This window comes from Clupea harengus, chromosome 24 (genome assembly GCF_900700415.2).
Source record: "Clupea harengus chromosome 24, Ch_v2.0.2, whole genome shotgun sequence".
Taxonomy (NCBI): Eukaryota; Metazoa; Chordata; class Actinopteri; order Clupeiformes; family Clupeidae; genus Clupea; species Clupea harengus.
In genome coordinates, this window is record NC_045175.1 from 14,386,818 (window position 1) to 14,409,037 (window position 22,220).

The 22,220-nt window shown below is 41.8% G+C and overlaps 1 protein-coding gene across 1 annotated transcript in view; it reads right to left on the reverse strand.

Annotated features, from left to right (window-relative positions):
• The window catches only part of LOC105905782 (NACHT, LRR and PYD domains-containing protein 3-like), a gene marked incomplete at its 3' end in the record, with an annotated part of 38,711 nt that overhangs the window by 2,014 nt on the left and 14,477 nt on the right, over nt 1–22,220 (reverse strand). Inside the window, exon 5 of the mRNA XM_042703501.1 lies at nt 12,563–12,733. Within this exon, the coding sequence (XP_042559435.1) occupies nt 12,563–12,733 (171 nt within the window). The remainder of the gene's footprint in view (nt 1–12,562; nt 12,734–22,220) is intronic.

Here is a 22,220-nt window from a genome sequence, read left to right on the forward strand (position 1 = left end):
TTGAGATGATAGGAAATTATTTAAAACAATGAACCAAAGTGAAATACTTAAATATTTATATACATAGCTTTTCAATACCCTCAAACTCATTTCTATTCAAAACCAGATTAGAATGAGTCATGAAACATTTGGCATTCATACTTTGTGTTTTAAGTGAATTGTTGCCCATTATTGAATGCTTCAGTCACAAAACCTGAAAACCAAAGTAATTATTGAACTGACATAAAAACGATAGAACTGAAAACTGAGAACTGTTTTCCTGTTGTGTCACAGATGACCTCAATTGACTTACATTATTTTGTATTTTACTCTGTAACCCATGTTCCTGTTTGTGTTCTCTGCCCTCTGTCTCAAACATACCAAATGGTAACACCAAGTTCATTAGCATTCAAAGTGAGGATTCAGGTTCTCCTGTATGCATTTGAACTCCTTCCCCAAGATGTTGTGTCACCACTCGCCTTTTATTCTCCCATCTGACTGACTGGTATAAATGCACCTTCTTATTGTCAAGTAAGCCATTCTCTGAACAACATGCTTAGAGGGTGTCTCCACACTCACTTGTGCAAGGAAATTTGATGAACTGTTGGTGTTTTACTGTTGTGCTTTCATGGTTCTTATAACTAATCAGGACAATAAAGAAATGTCCAACACCAACCTCCCTGTCTGCAGTTTATAGTGAGGACTAGACTAGCAGTAGAGTACAGCAAAATCTCACACCTTGTGAGTAGGATTTGTTATTGGAGAATTATCTGTTAAAGAGGATTTGAACAGCTGTAGAATGATGCCATAGTTTTTCTATCTAGGTCAGTCTTGTCTACAATTTCCAATAGACTTACACATACAGTAGCCTAAGCCTTTTTTAATTTAGAGTTTGTTTAAAATAACCAAACCTTCTCCTTAACATGCTGTTTTTAAAAGGTCAGTTGAAATAAAAAATGCTGCGGGGTAAAATTATGTATTTCTTTGGCTCTATTATAACTATATATATATATATATACACACACTATAATAACACTTCTGGCTGATAACAAAATAATACACATTTAGGTGATTCCCCTTTATCTCAGTAGGCCTACATCCCTCTTCCAGGCAGTATTTGTTTAAACTAATTTGGAAAGCTGTTGAATCTGTGAATTCATTTTGGAGGCTGCAGTTTGAAGTGTTGAATTATATTACATTGCAGGCCTACTTACACTTGTTTCTATTATTTTGACCAGCCTATATTCAATCAGGCTAGGCTAAATAACAGAAACTCCTTTGTGTTTAACACAATACAGTTTAACAACACCACAAACTACATCCTTCAAAATGATCATACAGTTAAATCGGCAAACTCTCATATATATAATAATCATGATGGGGGATTTATTGCAGGACTATTGCACTAGACTGGATTCATTTTCACCAAGTGTACATGAGTTGCAACTGAGTGTATATTATCTTGGTTAATTGCAAACCCATGAAAACTTCTATTTAGGCTGTAAGTATTATTGACAGTAATAATGTCCAAACATCACAGCAGAGCCTAGATCGCAATACTAACAATATTCAAAATACAAGAAATGTCAAAAATAAATCACAAACAGCAGAAATGGCTCCAACACCAACCTTAATGTCTTCAGTCTGCAATGAGGACTAGACAGTCTGTGAGAGAGAAGCTGAACTCCAGAATCTCCCAGGTCATTGTTACCCAGGTCCAGCTCTGTCAGGGAGATTGGTGACTGTAGAACAGTAGCCACAATTCCACAGGACTTATCTGTGAGTTTGCATTTAGCGAGTCTGCAAAACAGCATGACAAAAGACAAAATATTACTCTGAAATGAAAAAAAATGTGCAATGCCTTTCTGAAGGTGTCCTGAGTAGTCAATATAATTAAAGGGTGGAAACAAACAAAAAATCCAGTTGAAGTGGAGATTTCTAAATTCACTGCTGCATTTTACAGGACAGTAATGGCATACCAATACACAAACAGGGTCTAACCCTATTTTGCCACAGTCCTCACAGTTCCCTCATCTTAATTTGACAGTAGCCTGGTCTCCACCAAACCCCTTAAGTTTTGAAAATCAAATTGTAATTTAACATGTCATGTATTTTAATGGAAAACAAAGAACGCACCGGTTGAGGACTGTGTGAAGCATTTGTATGGGATTTGATATTTGATCAGTTAGAAAGATTAGTTATTTATTTGGGACGGATTTTACCAGTCTACAGGAAATAGAAGTTCACACCTCAGTACAGTCATGTAGGGTGTTCACTGGTACTTTTACAAGAAAATGTGTTGTGAACAGTTATTCCACTGTTATGCTGTCATGGATTTTGTAAGCTTAACTGTAGTGCTTAAAATTAGTTTATTTCCTATATCTTTTTCTTATTCATTAGTGATTTTTTTTTCCTGTCCCGGGAGGCATTTATGGCTTGGGCAGGTTCGCGAGGAACATGGTTTAGCCCCTCGCAAAATCAATTAATTAAGTTATAAGGTTTACAGTTGTGAATGTGACCTCTAACTACCGTCCTCAGTATTATGAAGGACTGAGTGAATTATAATTATTATTGGTACCATTTTAATGTTGTTTAATGTGTATTTCTTCTCACACATGATTTTACCCCTGTGTTGTGAGCCTATGGTAGTATGGGCCAATTAGGGGTAGCTCAGCTATCTGTTAAAATGGTTAGCGTGGTATCAGTAAGAGAGCTTATGTACTGAGAACTTCTTGAAGATAATTTGTTGGTGAGGTAGTCTCACTACTCTCGACACAGATACCCTTTGACGTCCCATAAATCTATCATCCTCCATTTGAGGAGTTGAAGGGATGAACGGAAGCTCAAAGAGGTTTGAGAGACAAACAAATTGTGGTGGAAAAAAGAGGTGGAATTTCGTTTAGAATCTCATGTAAAGAAAAAAAGAAAAGGGATAATGTTGAAGTCTGCCACATTTGCAAAGTCAGGTTATCACTGAGCTGATACAACAGTATAAATCATATTTAAGGGCTACATAACTAATCAGGAAAATCATGACAATCAAGACATGTTTAACACCAACCTTAATGTCTGCATTTTGCAGTGTGGACTAGACAGTCCATTAGAGAGAAGCTGAACTACAGAATCTCCCAGGTCATTGTTACTCAGGTCCAGCTCTGTCAGGGAGTTTGGTGACTGTAGTACAGTAGCCACAATGCCACAGTGCACAGCTCTGAGTTTGCATTCAGCAAGTCTGTAAAACAGCATGAGAAGAGACAAAATATTACTCTAAAATGATAAATAAAGTATGCCTTTCTTAAGGTGTCGGGAGAAATCAATATAATGACGGGTTAGAGGAAAAATATTCCAGTTGAAGTGGGGCTTAGTTTTCCCTTAGATATCTAAATGCACTGGTACATTTTACATGACAGTAATGGCATACTAAAACACACATTACTCTACGGGTCTTAGTTCATTGATGTGCATATTACTTAATTTATTTTCCACCAAATCCCTTAGGTTTTGTATTTGCAATTCTAAATTTAACATGACATCAATTGCAAGGTTGGGATGCCTCTTTTAAATAAAAGCATCCTATGCTGGTTGTTCAAGTGACCGGCCGCTGTCTGATAGTCAAATTACACCATTGAATAGTGAGGAGGCAGACATCTCCTAACACTATGTTTTGTGTGTTGCATACGTGTTGTAACCTAAATTGATTTCTCCTGTCTTTGTTTCCCCTCGAGTCAGTCGACGCTTGTCCTGAACGAACGAGTGCATGTGTGTCTGTGTGTATGGGCAGGACAGCCGTTGCATGAATGGACTTACACGACCAGGGGCTGGAGCCCCCCCAAAAGTTTCCTTAGCCCCCCCAAAAATATATATATTTTTGACAAATTCACACCTAACAACCGATTTAGTGTACTTATATTGGTGAATTTTTAGAGTTAGAAATAAAATAGTCTCGAGTAGCACAGGAATCCCGCCTGTTTGAAACTGTGGTGGCAATCGCACGGCTCTGTTTGGTCGTGAGTGAGTGAGTGAGCCTAGCAAGCGTACAGATAGACGGTGATAACGTCTAGTAAACAGACTTGGAGCGACTGTCCGACCCAAGCTGGTGAAAGCTGCCATAATCAGCTGCTGGATGTAATGGTTAATGGTTAAATCATCACAAGTTAATTACAGATGTTCTTGGGGTAGAGCCACCTAGCAGTGTTAAGCCGCCTGCCGGCTATGCCTGAAAAGCTGGGTAGAGTGTGTGTCAGACCAATGGGTGCTGGCTACAGTGGCAAACGGCTACAGAATAAAATTTCGGCTGGGCCCCCCTCCCTTTTCTGGGGTTCAGATAACCATGGTCAAAGACCCAGTTCAGGCGAAAGTTTTAAACAGAGATTTTAACCCTTCTGGAGAAGGAGGCTGTTGAGAGGGTAAGCTCCGACGAACAGCTTGCTGGGTTTTACTCCAAATATTTCATCATTCCAAAAAAAGATGGAGGTCTGCGTCCTATCCTGGATCTAAGGCGTCTAAACACATTTGTAAAAGTGCTACCATTCAAAATGCTGAACACACCATATTTAATGTCCGTCGAGAGAGGAGAGTGGTTCACGTCCCTGGACTTGAAGGACGCACACTTTCACGTCCCCATGTGCCCAGTCCACAGACTTTCTCTGAGGTTTGGGTGCTGCCCTTTGGCCTGTCTCTCTCGCCAAGAATTTTTACAAGGGTGGTGGCAGCAGCCCTGTCCACCCTTCAAGCAGGAGGATTAAAGATCCTGCCTTACTTGGAAGATTGGTTAATCGGTGCCCCAGAGTGTGTCCAAGTCATGAAAGACACAGAGAGAGTAATTTATCACGTACAGAGCTTAGGACTCAGGGAGAATCTGGAGAAGAGCAACCTCATCCCCACACAGAATACAATGTTTGTCGAGCTAAAATTAAACTCAGTCACAATGCGTGCCTCGCTTACCCCACAGAGGGTGTACAAGCTCCCAGCGCTGGTGAGCCAGTTCTGTCTTGGCAGACGACTGGAGTTGGTGCAATATCAGAGGTTTCTGGGCACAATGTCAGCAGCAGCTGCAGTGGTCTCACTAGGCCTCCTCAGGGCTTGGCCGCTGCAGAGGTGGTTGAATGCTTTCAACCTTCATCCTCGGCAAGACCGGCGTGTGAAACTCAAGGTCACACGGCCATTCAGGCACGCACTACGTCCCTGGAGAGACACCTCCCTAACTGGATGGGGTGTAGTTTGGGAAGGCAGGATAGTTCGGGGTACATGGAATTCCCGCTGGAGGGGCGCGCATATAAATGTGAGGGCAGTTCATCTTGCCCTAGTGGAACTTCTCCCCCTTATCAGGGTCAGACATGTCCTAGTGCGGTCGGACAACTCCTCCACAGTGTACCACATAAATCACCAAGGGGGCAGCAGGTCTCTGCGCGGCCTCCAGGTAGCCTGGAAACTCCTGGTGTGGGCCCTCACTTATCTGGCATCCCTGAGAGCAGTGTACATTCCGGGAGTGCAGAACCGAGCAGCAGACCTCCTGTCCAGGACTGGCCCACTCCGGGGTCAAGTGGAGACTGCACCCGGGTGTGGTAGCTCAGCTGTGGTCTCAGTTCGGCAGAGCTCGACCTGTTTGCATCGCCAGAGACGACTCACTGCGACAGGTGGTTTTCCATAAGGGACCAATGGGCACCTCTGGGTCAGGATGCTCTGTCCCAAGACTGGCCATTGGGCCAGCTGTATGCTTTCCCTCCTCTTCCCCTGATCCCCTATGTCCTCCACAAGATCTTCACAGGCCATTACAAGGTCTTGCTGATAGCCCCAAGTGGCCGGGGAGATGGTGGTTCCCCGCTCTCCACCGCCTGGTTCAGGGGCAGACATGGCCCCTTCCAGTCAGGGCAGATCTCCTGTCTCAGGCAGGTGGTCAGATCTGGCACCCCAATCCAGTTATGGACAAGGCAGTTATGCGCAGTTTATACAGCAGCCATTTCTTCCTTTCACCAGCCAGTCGATGGACAAGCGGTTGGGAAACATCCCCTGGTCTCTCAATTTATCAAGGGAGCACGCCGCCTGCAGCTGACTCACTGACTCTGGCCCCCTATGAGCCACTAGACCAGGCTGACCTCAAGTTTCTCACACAGAACACAGTGTTTCTCCTGGTGATTTGTTCTGCCAAGAGGGTCAGCGAGGTACATGCTTTGTCTGTTAGTGAGCAGTGTCTTCGGTGGCCGAAATACTCTGGTGTGTCACTATGGCCAAACCCATCCTTTCTTCCCAAGGTCATGAACCCTCAGACTGTGAATCAGATGATCGAGATCAGCTCTTTCCACCCAGAGTCTGCTCCAATGGGGGATAACTTGGGAAATCTGTGCCTGATAAGGGCGTTAAGAACCTATGTAACGCGTACTCAATCCCGTGTCCAAGCAGCGCCAGTCACACTGGGTGGTTGACGCCATTGCACAAGCCTATGACAGTCAGATTCTGCCTGTTCCTGGTAACTTGGTGGCCCACTCTACTAGAAGTATGGACACCTCATGGGCTGCTCTGAGAGGGGTTTCTGTAGCAGAGATCTGTGCAGCTGCTTCTTGGAGTGCACCTTGCATGTTTGCACATTTATATAGGGTCAATGTGGCAGCACCAGCTCCACTGAGCAAGGCGGTGCTTTCTGTGGTGAGGAGGTTGTAAAGGCGCAGTTCTTTGTCCCTCGCGACCTTGATGGTATTAGTCATCCAAGGTGTAGACCGTGGTGACGGTCTGAGTGAGGTTGAAATAGATCGTAAGTTATGTCCATAACTATCGATATATGAGACCGAACGATAACCGTCACCAACTCATGTCGCTCGGGGCGGGCTGAGGTTCCAGGCAAGAGGTATTATGGTCTCGAGACAGGTAGTAAGGAGATGCAACATCCAAGACTGTGGTGACGGTCATCTTTCGGTGTCATAGAACCTATAGAAGCTATAGACATAACTTACGTTCCTCATTTGAGTACACAGCCAGGATTTCGACCCTAAGGTCACTCAACACCTCACGTCCATTCAGAGGGGAAGATTACCCCCAAACGGTAACGAGAGGAAATCACATCAGCTGACACCACCACACTGCATCCAGCACCTCCAAGTTTTTGTGTGTCTTGGGGCTTTTTGGCCTCCAGGAGCTGTGGGCTCATGCTAAGGTGATGGACTGTCCACCCTTCCCCAGACATACACATACTCACTCTGAAGGACCATTGACAACCCTATGACCACAATGGACACCTGTACATTTCATCCTGCCATTCACGTGGGTGGAAGACTTTGGATGGGTTTGATGGAAATTGATTTTACCATTAATTTATATACTTACTATTGCATTGCATTGCAAGCATGTTCTCCTGTGTGTGTGTGTGCCATGTGTATTGATAGTCAGCACACCTTTGGTTAAAGCCCCTTGAACCCTAGCAGACAGCCTTCCTGCCCCAGGTGGTGGAATACACATCACATGTCCACCATTTTGTAGCCTTTTGTGTGTGTTCCAGAATCATCTGTAGGAGGGTCCCCTCCCATCCCCCCCACTCACAAGCCCCCTGTCCAACCTTTCACCTGTAACACACCCCTTATGTTGACCCCTGACCCCACGGTATCCTCCCATGACTGAGTGGTATTTAAACTGTAACACTGCAATGATCTTTAGTCTTTTCCCTGCCTCTACCTTGATGTTGGAATTGACTCCCTGCAGGAGTGCCTTGGAATAAACCTCCAGAACCCTTTGATTCACCTCGTGGTCCTTTGTCTAAAGTTTGTGGTCTATATGTGGGTTCCATCATGTTACTGATTCACGCTTCTTGTCATAGTAGAGACTACTAGAACACTAACAAACATGGCAGGACTCTGCATAACGGTGGTGGTTGTTTTTGCATGGTAACTCTTGTGTGAGCATGACAATGCTCATATGGGGGACTGATGGAACGGCATATTGATGTTTTCCTGGTCTGATTGGTTGCTGCATTGTGGTTCTTGTGTGAGCATACAAATGTTCATGTGGGGGACTGATATAACTGCAAAATAGCTATTCTACTGTATTTTGTATCATTTGTATCTGTAACATATACGTATTGATGCTTACTGCTCTGATTGTTTGTTGCATGGTGGTTCTTGTGTGAGCATATACATTCTCATATGGGGGACTGTTGTAAGAGACATGAACTAAGTGTAGCCTTATTTTGTATCTGTAACTCATAATATTGGATGTGTACTCTGTCTGTCTCACTGAGACCTGAAGAATTAGCATGTGAACCCCTTCCCCCCCAGATAGCCTCTTTCCTGCTATCACCCATTTGTCCTATGTTGTCACCCCTCTTCCCCATAGGTGAACCTATACACCCAACTGTCTCCCTTCCCTTATCACCTATAGGATGTGGTCATCCTCTCCCCTATTGTATTCTACCTGACTTTGGCATGCTCATTCCTAAATAATCAAATTAATTCCCTCTCTAGTGAAAATGAATAGAGGGGTCCACAATTCAGGTGAAAGGTTGTTGATCAATGAGATCAACATCCAATCATATTACACTCATGCCTTCCTTGCTCCTGAAGCAATATGGTGATTGGCTGGAATATTACCAGGTATGGTTCTCAATCACTAAGTTTGTTTCACATTTATAGTCAGGACTGCAGACAAAAACTGGATTATATTTTAATAGAAAACAAAGAATGGACCGGACAGAGGACTGTGAGAAGCATTTGTATCATGACTGTCAATACATGTATAACACCAACCTTAATGTCTGCAGTTTGCAGTGAGGACTAGACAGTCCTTTAGAGAGATCCTGAACTCCAGAATCTCCAAGTTCATTGTTACACAGGTCCAGCTCTATCAGGGAGTTTGGTGACTGTAGAACATTGGCTACAAATCCACAGGACTTAACTCCGAGTTTGCATCTAGCAAGTCTGTAAAACAGCATAACAAAAGACAAAATATTTCTTTGAAATGAACAAAGGAGCAAGCCCTTTCTGAAAATGTCCTGAGAAATAATATAATGAGAGGATGGAGGCAAGTAATATTCCAGTTGAAGTGAGGCTGAGTTTTCTCTTAGATGTCTAAATGCAGTGCTACATTTTACATGGCAGTAATGGCATACTCATACACAAACAGGGTCTACCCCTATATTGCCACAGTCCTCACAGTGACTTTATAATAATGACCACAGCAACTTGTAAAAAGGAATAACATACACAACTCAGATTCATATACATGTCTTAGTTCAGTCATTCCAATATACTGACTATTTCAGTTTTTGAATTTAAAATTCTATTTAAAATTCTAAATTTAACATGACATTAATTACATATTCCATTACATGAAGAGCTTCTGAATAATTACAATATTTTTTATCGGCTAAATGCCTAAATTATCACATTCATTCCCTCTCTCTAGTGAACATTAAAGGAAGGGGCCACACTACAGATGAAAGGTTGTTGATTACTGAGATCAACATCCAATTACATTACACCCCTTTTTTCCATGCTCCTGAAGCAGATGTGTTGATTGGCTGGAATAGGTTAAGGTTGGGTCTGATCCACTATGCTTGTGTCACATTTACAGAGCCAGGAATGCAGACAAAGTTTATTTTAAGGGGAAAAAAAGAACAGACCGGTAGAGTACCATATGAAGCATTTTTATGGGATTTTATATTTAATCAGTTAAAACTATTACTTATTTATGTGGCACAGATTTGACCAGTCTACAGAAAATAGAAGCTCACACCCCAGTACAGTGATGTTGCCAGGGTAGGGTGTTCACCAGGACTTTTACAAGAAAATGTGATGTGAACAGTTATTCCACTGTCATGTTGTCATGGCATTTGAAGTACTGTAGTGCTTCACATTTTGTTATATTCCTTTATTTTTGTTTCTTAATTTTGTGATGTTTTTTTATGTAATTTCATCCGGACTTAAAATACATAATTTCAAGTAAATCTTGCATCCTCCATTTGAGGAGTTGGAGGAATGGGAAAATACTGCAGAAGCTCTAAGAGGGGGGCGAGGCATGTCATTGGAAATTCAGTTACAATTTCATGGTAGGGAAAAAAAGAAAAGGGGCACTGCCATATTAGCAAATAAAGGATATCACTGTGCTTGTATAACAGTATGAATCATAGTTAAGGGCTACATAACTAATCAGGAAAATCATGACAATCAAGACATGTTTGACACCAACCTTAATGTCTGCAGTCTGCAATGGGAACTAGACAGTCCCTTAGAGAGAAGCTGAACTCCAGAATCTCCCAGGTCATTGTTACACAGGTCCAGCTCTGTCAGGGAGTTTGGTGACTGTAGTACAGTAGCTACAATTCCATAGGACTTATCTGTAAGTTTGCATTTAGCAAGTCTGCAAAACAGCATAAAAAAATGACAAAATATTACTCTGTAATGAACAAATGAGCAATGCCTTTCTGAAAGTGTCCCGATAAATCAGTATAATGAAAGGGTGGAGGCAACTCAAATACATTATATTTATAAATGCATTGCTACATTTTACATGACAGTAATGGCATACTAATACACAAACTGGGTCTACCCCTATATTGCCACAGTCCTCAAGATTCCCTTATCTTAATATGCATAGTAGCCTGTATGAAGGTAGAGGAATGTGAGAAGATTTTGTATGGGATTTGACATTTAATCAGTTAGAAGAATTAGCTAATTATGTGGCACAGAGTATACCAGCCAATAGAAAATAGAAGCTCATACAACAGTACAGTGTTGTTGGCAGGGGAGGGAGTTCACTGGTACTTTTACAAGAAATTGTGATGGCAACAGTTATTCCACTGTCATGTTATCATGGTATTTGTAAGCTTTAATGTATTGCTTAAAATTGAGTTTATTTCAGAATAGTTTTTTTTCATGTAATTTCATCTAAACATAAAATACATAATTTCACATGTATCAATCATCCTCCATTTGAGGAGTTGGAGAGATGGGAAAACACTGCGGAAGCTCTAAGGGATGAGAGACACATAATGAAGAGGTGTAAATTCAGTTAGAATCTAATGGTTATGAAAAAAGAAAATGGGTACTGTTAAAGTCTGCCACATTACAGTAGTGAAGTCAGGTTATTAATACGCTTGTATAACAGTATTATATACATATTAAGGCTACATAGCTAATCAGGGAATTTGTGACAATACTGACATGTATAGCACCAACCTTAATGTCTGCATTTTGCAGTGGGGACTAGACAGTCCATTAGAGAGAAGCTGAACTCCAGAAACGCCCAGGACATTGTTACTTAGGTCCAGCTCTGTCAGGGAGTTTGACGACTGCAGAACAGTAGCCACAATCCCACAGGACTTATCTGTGAGTTTCCATTTAGCAAGTCTGAAAAACAGCATGACAACAGACAAAATATTACTCTAAAATGAACAAATGAGCAATGTCCTTCTGAAGGTGTCCTGAAAAATCAATAAAATGAAAGGGTGGCTGCAACTAAAATGCCAGTTGAAGTGGTGCTGAGTTTTCCCGTAGATTTCTAAATGCACTGCTACATATCACATGACAGTGATGACATACTAATACTCAAACAGAGTCTACCCCTCTAATGCCACAGTCCTCACAGTTCCCTCATATTAATATCCACAGCAGCCTTTAAAAATGGGGCGACACATAACTCTTATTCCTCTTCATGTCTCAGTTAATTACACTACACTACTTTAGATTCCCTTCACCAAATCCCTTATGTTTTGAAAATGCAATTCTAAACTTAACATGACATTAATGACAGGTTTCATCTACTGTCACATGAACAGCTTCTGATTAATCAAAACATCCTTCATTTCTCAAGGCCTAAAAAAACCCATTAAATCTCTTTCGCGAGTGAAAATTAAAGGAAGAGACCACAATTCTGGTGAAAGGTTGTTGATAATTGAGCTCAACATCCAATCATATTACACTACTTTTCTCCAAGCTCCTGAAGCAATGTGTTGATTGGGTAGAATAGTGCCTGGTTTTGTCTGATCCACTATGTTTGTTTCACATTTACAGAACCAGGACTGTGTACAAAAACTGGATTATTTTTTAATGGAAAACAAAGAACGGACCGGTAGAGGACCGTGAGAAGCATTTGTATGGGATTTGATATTTGATCAGTAAGAACGATTAATTATTTATGTGGGACGGACTTTATCAGTCTGCAGAAAATGGAAGTTCACACCTTAGTGCAGTGATATTGGCAGGGTAGGGTGTCCACTGGTACTTGTATTCGTAAGTTTTACTGTAGTGCTTAACATTTTGTTTCTTTTCTTTATTTGTTTAATCTTAATTTTTGTGATTGTTTTTTTATGAAATTTCATCTGAACTTAAAATACATAATTTCCCATACATCTATCATCCTCTATTTGAGGAGTTGGAGAGATGGGAAAAAACAGTGGAAGCTCTAAAAGGGATGAGGGACACATAATTAACAAGTGCAAATTGTGTTAGAATCTGATGGTAATGTAAAAAAGAAAAGGGGTACTGTTAAAGTCTGCCACATTAGCAAAGTCTGGTTATCACTATACTTGTATACTGGTGTAAATCATCATTACATAAATAATCAGGAAATTCATGACAATAAAGACATGTATAACACCAACCTTAATGTCTCCAGTTTACAGTAGGGACTAGACAGTCCCTTAAAGAGAAGCTGAACTCCAGAATCTCCCAGGTCATTGTTACACAGGTCCAGCACTGTCAGGGAGTTTGGTGATTGTAGAACAGTAGCCACACTTACACAGGACTTAACTGTGAGTTCGCATTCAGCAAGTCTGCAAAACAGTTTAATAAAAGACAAAATATTACTCTGAAATGAAAAATAAGCAATGCTTTTCTTAAGGTGTCCTGATAAATCAAAATAATGAAATAGTGGAGGCAAAAAATTCCAGTTGAAGTGGTGCCGAGTTTTCCCTAAGATTTCGAAATGCAATGCTACATTTTACATTACAGTAATGGCATACTAAAACACAAACAGGGTCTGCCCCTATATTGCCGCAGTCCTCACAGTTTCCTCATATTAATATCCACAGCAGCCTGTAATGTCTCAAGTTGGGATGTTGTTTGGCCTATAGAGGGCGCTAAAGACTCTCATCTGTTGTTTACTTACTGTCTTTGTCTGTTCTCCCACCATTTTTGGTAATCACCTGCTCGTTAGTTAATCACATGACCAATTATTTATTTATTGTAGTATTTATACACGGCTGTGTATATTTTCTCATTGCTGGGTCTTTGGTCTCAAGTTTTCTGGTCTAGAGTTATTGTCTCAAGCTTCAGTGGTTCCAGCACGCTGGAGATTAACCTGTTCATTTTCTTACATTTCATTTACATTTAGTCATTTAGCAGACGCTTTTATCCATAAAGCTTACAAGGAATTTGCATTTATACATCAGGAGCAGTTTAAGGGGTTCAGGGCCTCATTTACTAACATTTTGACCGCAGCGCAATCAGTGCCTTTGCCAAACCGCATATAGCGCACGGTATTTTGCATCCTATTTATCAAACAAAAAACCTTGTCGCGTCATCTGCGCCTAACACCGCCCATTAGTGTTATTTAGCACTCCGCTAAAATAGGGGAGAAAAAGCCTGCGTGTTCCACCATGGAGCATGAGCTAAAATTAGAATTAGAGCTTTTGGTTCACGAGGTTACAGCAAACTAACCCGGGTAAATATAGAAACTCATAAATATTTCTCCGTTTAGCCCTTCCGTCCACATTAAAAGTTATGATCACTTTGAATTCAAGACTGTCTTTTATTGGTGAGCTGATTTTAGGAAAATTAAAACATTGAGTTTCTGGGTTGCTATGGTTACTCCTCAGGGTGCCTGTGCAGCTTCATATTAACGAGTTTATGTTCACAAGTTCATATTCACACATATTAACATGAGTTAATTACACAAAGGCAACTGCAAACTGTTAAGATGGTTCCCTAAGCTAGAGATAGCTAGGATAGTTAATAGCCAGGTTAACTGCTCCATAGCATCCCGTTAAATAGTCTGGTAGGAATACATGACACCCCTTACTTTAAAACGGCGTATTCCTGAACACTGAAAACCATGCTTTTCAAAAACGCTGCCCTAGGCAGATACATTTGAAAACTGGAGTTGTAGCGTGGACAGGGGCAACTGACTGTGACGTCTGTGGTCATGAAATCCTTTGAGAGACTGGTATTGACCCATCTGAAGGGCATCACAGGCCCCCTGCTGGACCCTCTGCAGTTTGCCTACAGAGCAAACAGGTCAGTGGAAGATGCAGTCAACATGGGGCTGCACTACATCCTGCAACACTTCGACTCCCCAGGGACCTATGCAAGGATGCTGTTCGTGGACTTCAGCTCGGCGTTCAACACCATCATTCCAGAAGTCCTCCTCACCAAACTCACCCAGCTCACTGTGCCTGCCTCCATCTGTCAGTGGATCACAAACTTCCTGATAGACAGGAAGCAGCAGGTAAGGCTGGGTGAAACAACATCCAGCACCCGGTCAGTCAGCACTGGTGCACCTCAGGGATGCGTGCTCTCCCCACTGCTCTTCTCCCTCTACACAAACGACTGCACCTCAGGAGACCCATCTGTTAAACTCCTAAAATTTGCAGACGACACATCAGTCATCGGCCTCATCCGTGATGATGATGAGTCTGCATATAGGCGGGAAGTTGAACAGCTGGTCCTGTGGTGCGGTCGCAACAACCTAGAGCTGAACACGCTTAAAACCGTGGAGATGACAGTGGACTTCAGGAGGAGCCCCCCAGCACTGCCCCCCCTCATCATACACAACAGTACTGTGTTGGCTGTGGAATCCTTCAGGTTTCTGGGATCCACAATCTCCCGGAATCTGAAGTGGGAACCCAACATCAACACCATCATCAAGAAGGTCCAGCAGAGGATGTACTTCCTGCGCCAGCTTAGGAAGTACAACCTGCCTCAGGATCTGCTGATCATGTTTACATTTTACATTTACATTTAGTCATTTAGCAGACGCTTTTGTCCAAAGCGACGTACAAGGGAGAGAACAGTCAAGCTAAGAGCAATAAAAAAGCATGGTGTAACAATAAATACTACTTTACATGAGAATTAGAAAAACAACAACCTAGAAAAGAGGAAAAGGAAGTGCAGGAATGTAACTGCTGAAGTGCAAGTTAAGCGCTAGTCAGGTGCCAGTTAGGAGGGGAGGTGCTCTCTGAAGAGTTGGGTCTTCAAAAGCTTCTTGAAGGTAGAGAGGGACGCCCCTGCTCTGGTAGTACTAGGCAGTTCGTTCCACCAACGTGGAACTACAAATGAAAATAGTCTGGATTGCCGTGCTTGCACGGACGGCAGTGCCAAACGACGCTCACTAGACGAGCGCAGCGTCCTGGGTGTAACATTTGCCCTTACAAGAGCATTTAGGTAGGTGGGAGCAGAACCAGTAAGCACTCTGTAGGCAAGCATAAGTGACTTGAACTTAATGCGAGCAGCTACTGGCAGCCAGTGGAGCTCGATGAGTAGCGGGGTGACGTGTGCCCTTTTCGGTTGGTTGAACACCAGACGCGCCGCCGCGTTCTGGATCATCTGTAGTGGTTTCACCACGCAAGCCGGCAGGCCCGTTAGGAGGGCGTTGCAGTAGTCAAGGCGGGAGCTCACCAAGGTTTGCACCAGCAGCTGGGTGGCATACTGGGTTAGGTACGGCCTGATTTTGCGGATGTTGTATAGCGCAAAGCGGCACGACCTGGAGACAGAGGCGATGTGGGCCGTGAAGGTCAGTTGGTCATCAATAATGACCCCGAGGTTTCTTGCTGTTTTGGATGGAGCAAGAGATAAAGAGTCAGTATTGATCTTGATGTTGTGGTGGATGACCTGTTTGGCTGGGAAGACCATCAGTTCCGTTTTGGCCAGGTTCAGCTGAAGGTGGTGATTTTTCATCCATGTGGATATATCAGCGAGACAGTCCGAAATCCGCGTCGAGACCGTGGTGTCCTCAGGAGGGAAAGACAGAAACAGTTGAGTATCATCGGCATAACAGTGGTAGGAAAAACCATGCGAGCGGATGATACATCGCAGTCATAGAGTCTGTTCTGTGCACTTCAATCACTGTCTGGTTTGGATCGGCCACCAAACTGGACAAGAACAGACTCCAACGGACAGTCAGGTCTGCAGAAAAGATCATCGGTGCCAACCTGCCCACCATCCAAGACCTGTACACCTCCAGAGTCAGGAAACGGGCAGGAAAAATCACTGCAGACCCCTCACACCCCGGACACAAATTATTCAAACTCCTCCCCTCTGGTAGACGCTACAGATCACTGTTCGCCAAAACCTCCAGACACAAAAACAGTTTCTTCCCCCTCGCCGTCTCACTACTGAACAACTAACCCACTGTAGCATATATATTTATATTTATATATTTATCCCTGCACTTCTCGCACTCTCCACTTCTTCTTTGCACTACTGTTGTGCAACATTTCACAGCTACTGTATATAGCCATTCCGCCTTGTACATACTTTTTTAAACTCCTTAGTCCATTGCACTGTTGCACTGTTTGTTTGTTTGTATTGTATTGTATTGTATTGTGTTGTATATTTTGTGTAAGCACACTGAGAGTCACTTTACCAAGTCAAATTCCTTGTTTTTGCAAACTTACTTGGCCAATAAAACCTGATTCTGATTCTGATTCTGAAGTTTTCAGACGTTCGGTTGGCATGGCACTAGGGGTAGAGGCTAAAACGTCAAAATAAACATGGAAGGTGAAATTAAATGAATTTGCTGCTCTGTCTCTACAATTTACTTAGTTTAGTTAGTGTACTTCGAGTACAAGTACTTTTCCTGAATACATACGCGTTACTCCTGCGCAGAAGGCGAGCACTGTACTCGGTGTGCTTGAACTATGGGTGAAAATACGGTTTAAAGTAAACCATACAATGAGCGGCGATTCTGGGTAAAGCGTGGCCGAACAGCTAGCTGGTGGGACAATTTTGTATATGCCTATATTAAATGATATATCAAATATAAACATTTTAAAAAAATATATATTTCTGATGTTCGTGTTTTTCAAATTTCTCGCAGGCACAAAGTTTTCATTTACCAGCTGAAATGTCATGCTGAAACACCTCTTGTTTCGTTGCTAATACATAATTAGACGCACTTTACGCATCTCCTCCCATCTCTTTGCGACCAACACCCACTTTCCCTTATACCCTCCAAACAGCGGTAATCTAAAGTGCGCCTCCTTTGTAAATACGGTTTTATGTTTTTACCCGCTATTTTACGCCTGAAATGGGCGCAATCCTGTTAGTAAATGAGGCCCTCAGTGTCTTGCTCAAAGACACTTACACACTTGGTAAGGAAAAGTGGGGAATCGAACTAGCAGCTTTCTGATTACTAAACGACTCCTCTGTCCCCTGTACCACTGTCGCCCCCACACACCAGTGTCGCCCCCACTTCTTAAGTAAGTCTTTGGATGTTCTAGGCCTCCTGTTCATTTTTGTTATTGCTATTAGGTGACTGCTGTTTTTGCTGTCTTGTTTTTGCTCCGGATTCCTATTTGTTTACCCTGAGAAGCTCTCTGTATTCTTTGATCATAACCTCTTAGCTTTGACATTATTCTGACCTCTTTATCTTTGTCTTCTGACCGCTGGATTATTTATTGTTTTAGATAAAAAATAAAAGACAATGGGCCTCATTCTCGAACGCAGTTAAGAAGAATTTAAGAGGAATTTAAGAGGAATTTAAGAGGAATTGGATTTAGGACAACATTTGGCATTCATGAAAGTTTTCTCATCTGGGATTTGCTCTGAACTTCAGAAGACTTTCCGAACTCGAAATAGCAGTCGTAACTCGGCCAGAGTTTTCTCAAATGCGATTCCTTAAAAAACCACAAGATGGCCCCGTGGGCCATCTTGTGGTTTTTTGGGGAATCGCATTTAAGAAAACTCTCCGTGTTAATGAATTTGTGAGAAAATCGTTGGTGATTGCGTTCACATCAACTCTACAGATCCTCGGATTAAAGTATCATTAACAATTACGTTTCACATGTAGGCCTATAGTCATGATTCTACGAGGCACTGTGATGTCATAAAATAAATAAAAGCACTACACCGGAATGCTGCTCTCGTCTAGTGAGCGTCGTTTGGCACTGCCGTCTGTGCAAGTACGGCAATCCAGAATTTTCAAGTAGTTCCACGTTGGTGGAACGAACTGCCTAGCACTACCAGAGCAGGCACGTCCCTCTCTACCTTTAAGAAGCTTTTGAAGACCCAACTCTTCAGAGAGCACCTCCCTTCCTAACTGGCACTTCGACTAGTGCTTAACTTGCACTTATAGCAGTTACATTCCTGCACTTCGTTTTTATTTCCTATTTCGTTTTTCTATTTCTCATGTAAAGTAGTATTTATTGTTACACTAGGTCTCTATTGCTCGTAGCTTGACTGTTCTATCCCTTGTACGTCGCTTTGGACAAAAGTGTCTGCTAAATGACTAAATGTAATGTACACGAACACTGCAAATGTAAGTGAATAAATAAATAAGCACTAAACTCAATTACGTTGATATAGCTATAGTGGAATAGAATGGACACATCTACATCCTGCAACAGTCCATCTCTGCACCGTTCAAGTCATAGACATATATAGTTGAAGTTAGATCTGCGTTTACTCGAGGGTGATCGCTTTCCGCTTTGACATGACTCGTTTACGGGTTGCTTTCGTGTAGATTCGGTCGATTCCGACTGCACACGTCACTACGGTTGCGTGCCCTTATAAGGAGCTGGCAGGGCGTGTATGTATGCAAATTCAGGAGCACGAGAACGCGCTTTCAATTTAAGAAAACTCTTCCGGGGGAGCACAGCCCAGAAAACTTCTGCTGCGTAGGACCTCATTTTCAAGCGTGCATGAATTTGGCGGATGTCTTTTGCTTACGTTGTTTTTCCGAAGCCCGTAAGAAACATTTCAGAAGAAACTTCAGAAAATGTTCGAGAATGAGGGCCAATGTTTTTTGCACTCATGCATGTCTGCACTTGGGTCCCACTTTGCTCAGTGTGATTCTCACTGGACCAGTAATTCAACGGTCCGGGTTCAATTCCTCACTCTGGCCCTGACATGTATAAATGTGGCGACACACAACTCACATTTCACCACAGGTCTCAGTTCATTCATGTGCACACTACTTCAGTTATTTTCTTTACCAAATCCCTTAGGTCTTGAAAATGCAATTATAAAATTAACACAAAATGAATGACATATGCTGTCACATGAAGAGCTTCATATTAATCACAATATTCTTAATTTCTGAAGGCCTAAATATACCCATTCATTTCTTATTTCTAGTGAAAATTAAAGGAAGATTCCACAGTTCCAGTGAAACCTTGTTGCTCAATATCTATTCATATTACACTATTTTTTTACATGCTCCTGAAAAAGAGTATTGATTGGCTAGAATAGTACCAGGATTGGTCTGATCTATTATTTTGTTCACATTTACAGAGCCAGTACTGCGCACAAAAATGGGAGTATATTTTACTGCTAGACAAGTAAAGGACCATGATAAGCATTTGTATGGGATTTGACATATAATCAGTAAAAAGGATACGTTATTTATGTGGGACGGTGTCACATCCGCGCACGGTCGCCAGTCCTCTAGAGGGCGACACTCATCCTAGAGCACATAGCACTAACCTTTTCTTCTACACTGGGCTACACCTGCGGTGATCACCACTTCCTACTTAAGCACTGGGTTCCCTTCCCCCTTCACTCTGTCATGGAGTTTCGTGAGTACACCTTCTCTTGTTCCTTCTTCTCTTAGGAAGACTTTGTTTGTGGACATTGACCCCGTTTGTGTAATGCTAATGTTATCGCGAGTTAGCTTAGCATAAGCTAGCCGCGACTTCCATTGACTGTAACGAGTTGTGTGCAGCTACGCCCAAAGGGGAGACTTCTTTCCTTTGGATCATACCTTCTTTGTGGATTACCTCTTATGGATTACTTTATGTTGGATTAACCATTCTTCTGTGGAATGTACCTTTGTTAACTGAGACTGTTAGGTTATGAACTTTGCTAACCTAGCAGTGTTTGCTACTGTGTAGGTCTGGCTAGCAAGCCGGCTGTGAATAAACTCTTTTGTTGCACCTGACCTGCAATCTGCGTGTTTGCCTGAAAACCCCGGCCTGATAGACGGATTTGACCAGTGTACAGAAAATAGAAGTTCACACCTAAGTACAGTGATGTTGGCAGGGAAGGGTGTCCACTGATACTTTTACTAGAAAATATGATGCGAATACTTAATCCACTATTATGTTGTCATGGTTTTTGTAACCTTTACTGTGGTGCTTATGATTTAGTTTTATTTCCTTTATTTTTTGTATCAATTTTTATTTTATTTTTTAAATGCAATTGAATCTGAACTTAAAATACCTGTTTCCCATACATCTTTCATCCTACATTTGAGGAGTGGGAAGGAGAGGGATGGGAAAAAATTTAAGCTCTAAGAGGGTTGAGAGACAGATAATTAAGTGTTGTAATTTCAGTCAGAATCTTATGTTAAGGAAAAAAGAAAAGGGGTACTGTGAAAGTCTGCCGGATAGCAAAGTCAGGTTATAACTATGATACATACCAGTATAAATCATAGCTAACACTTGGGAGTCCAAGACTTGTTTATGTAGTCTGACATGCCTTGATGTTTTTGGGCCAAATAACGAATCAGATTATTCAGGAAAATAAAGTCATGTATAACAACAACCTTAATGACTGCAGTTTGCAGTGGGGACTAGACAATCCGATAGAGAGAAGCTGAACTCCAGAATCTCCCAGGTCAGTGTTACTCAGGTCCAGCACTGTCAGGGAGTTTGGTGTCTGTAGAAAAGTAGCCAAAATTCCACAGGACTTATCCGTAAGTTTGCATTCAGCAAGTCTGGAAAACAGCATAAGAAGAGAGAAAATATTACCCTGAAATGTAAAATAAGCAATACCTTTCTGAAGGTGTCCCTTGAAATCAACATAATGAAAAGGTGGAGACAAAAAATTCCAGTTGAATTAGTTCTGAGTTTTTCCTTAAATTTCTAAATGCACTGCTACATTTTACATGACAGTAATGGCATACCAATACTCAAACATGGTCTACCACTATATTGCCACAGTCCTCACAGTTCCCCTCAATTTAATGTCCACAGCAGCCTGTAAAAAGGAGTAACACACCAAACGCACATTCCTCTACAGGTCTCAGTTCATTAATTCATGTGCAAACTACTTTAGCTATTCTTCTCCAAATTCATTAGGTTTTAAAATAATGAAAATTAACTTCTAAATTGAACATGACATTTATGGCATATACTGTTATATGAAGAGCTTCAAACCCTATCATACGCACTATAGCTAAACACTAGAGGTGTACAGAGACGTCATTATCTGCATCATTATCTGTATCTGTTCAACCAAAAATATTATCAGTCTCTGTATCTGTACTCAGACAGAAGACAGGCACATAGCGTGGTTTATACCGAGACTACATAGTCCTGCAGAGAGAACTAACAGTAACGGGTCACATAATTATTAAACTACAGTTACATTTATACATTTGTACATTTATTCCTGCATCTCCTCTTTTCAGATTATTCGAATTCATATTTAGTGGTTTTCTTTCCAGGATCACATTCACTATTCACACTGAAGAACATAGGAGCTAGCCTAATGAATAAAAGTTCATGTACACTCTCTTATCTGAATGCAACTTTCTCAGTAAAAAATAAATAAATTAAACTTTAGGTGTAAAACCAGGATTGGAACTAGAGGGTTCAGATTCATGGAGTACATACTGAAGTGCTTCAACTTTACGGTGAGGTTCCTCGAGTCTAGAAGATACTAAGTCTAGAAGCTTCTGTGCTGATTCTCCAGGATGATTGTTGCTCATATCCAGATTTTTCACACAGGAGGGGTTTACCATCAATGTGAGAGCCAGACAAACATAACCATCATTTGAGATCCGACAATTACAGAGCCTGAGAGAGACAGACAGACAGACACATCGAGAGAGAGACAGAGAGAGAAAGAGAGAAAAATGAGTCATCCTAAAAATCAACAACTGTAAACCCTTAGGATTCACTCTGTAATTTAAATTGAATTGTATTGAATCTAGGCAGGGGTTCTCAACTTTTTCTACTCCAAGGCCCACCTATTCGTATTTGTAACAGGGTGGGTCCAAACAGACACCCCGCTTATTTTTGATAATCTACATTCCATTCTAAATAATAAGTGACTGTTATGTGTCACAAAGAGCAACATCAGCACCTGATACAGGTGAGA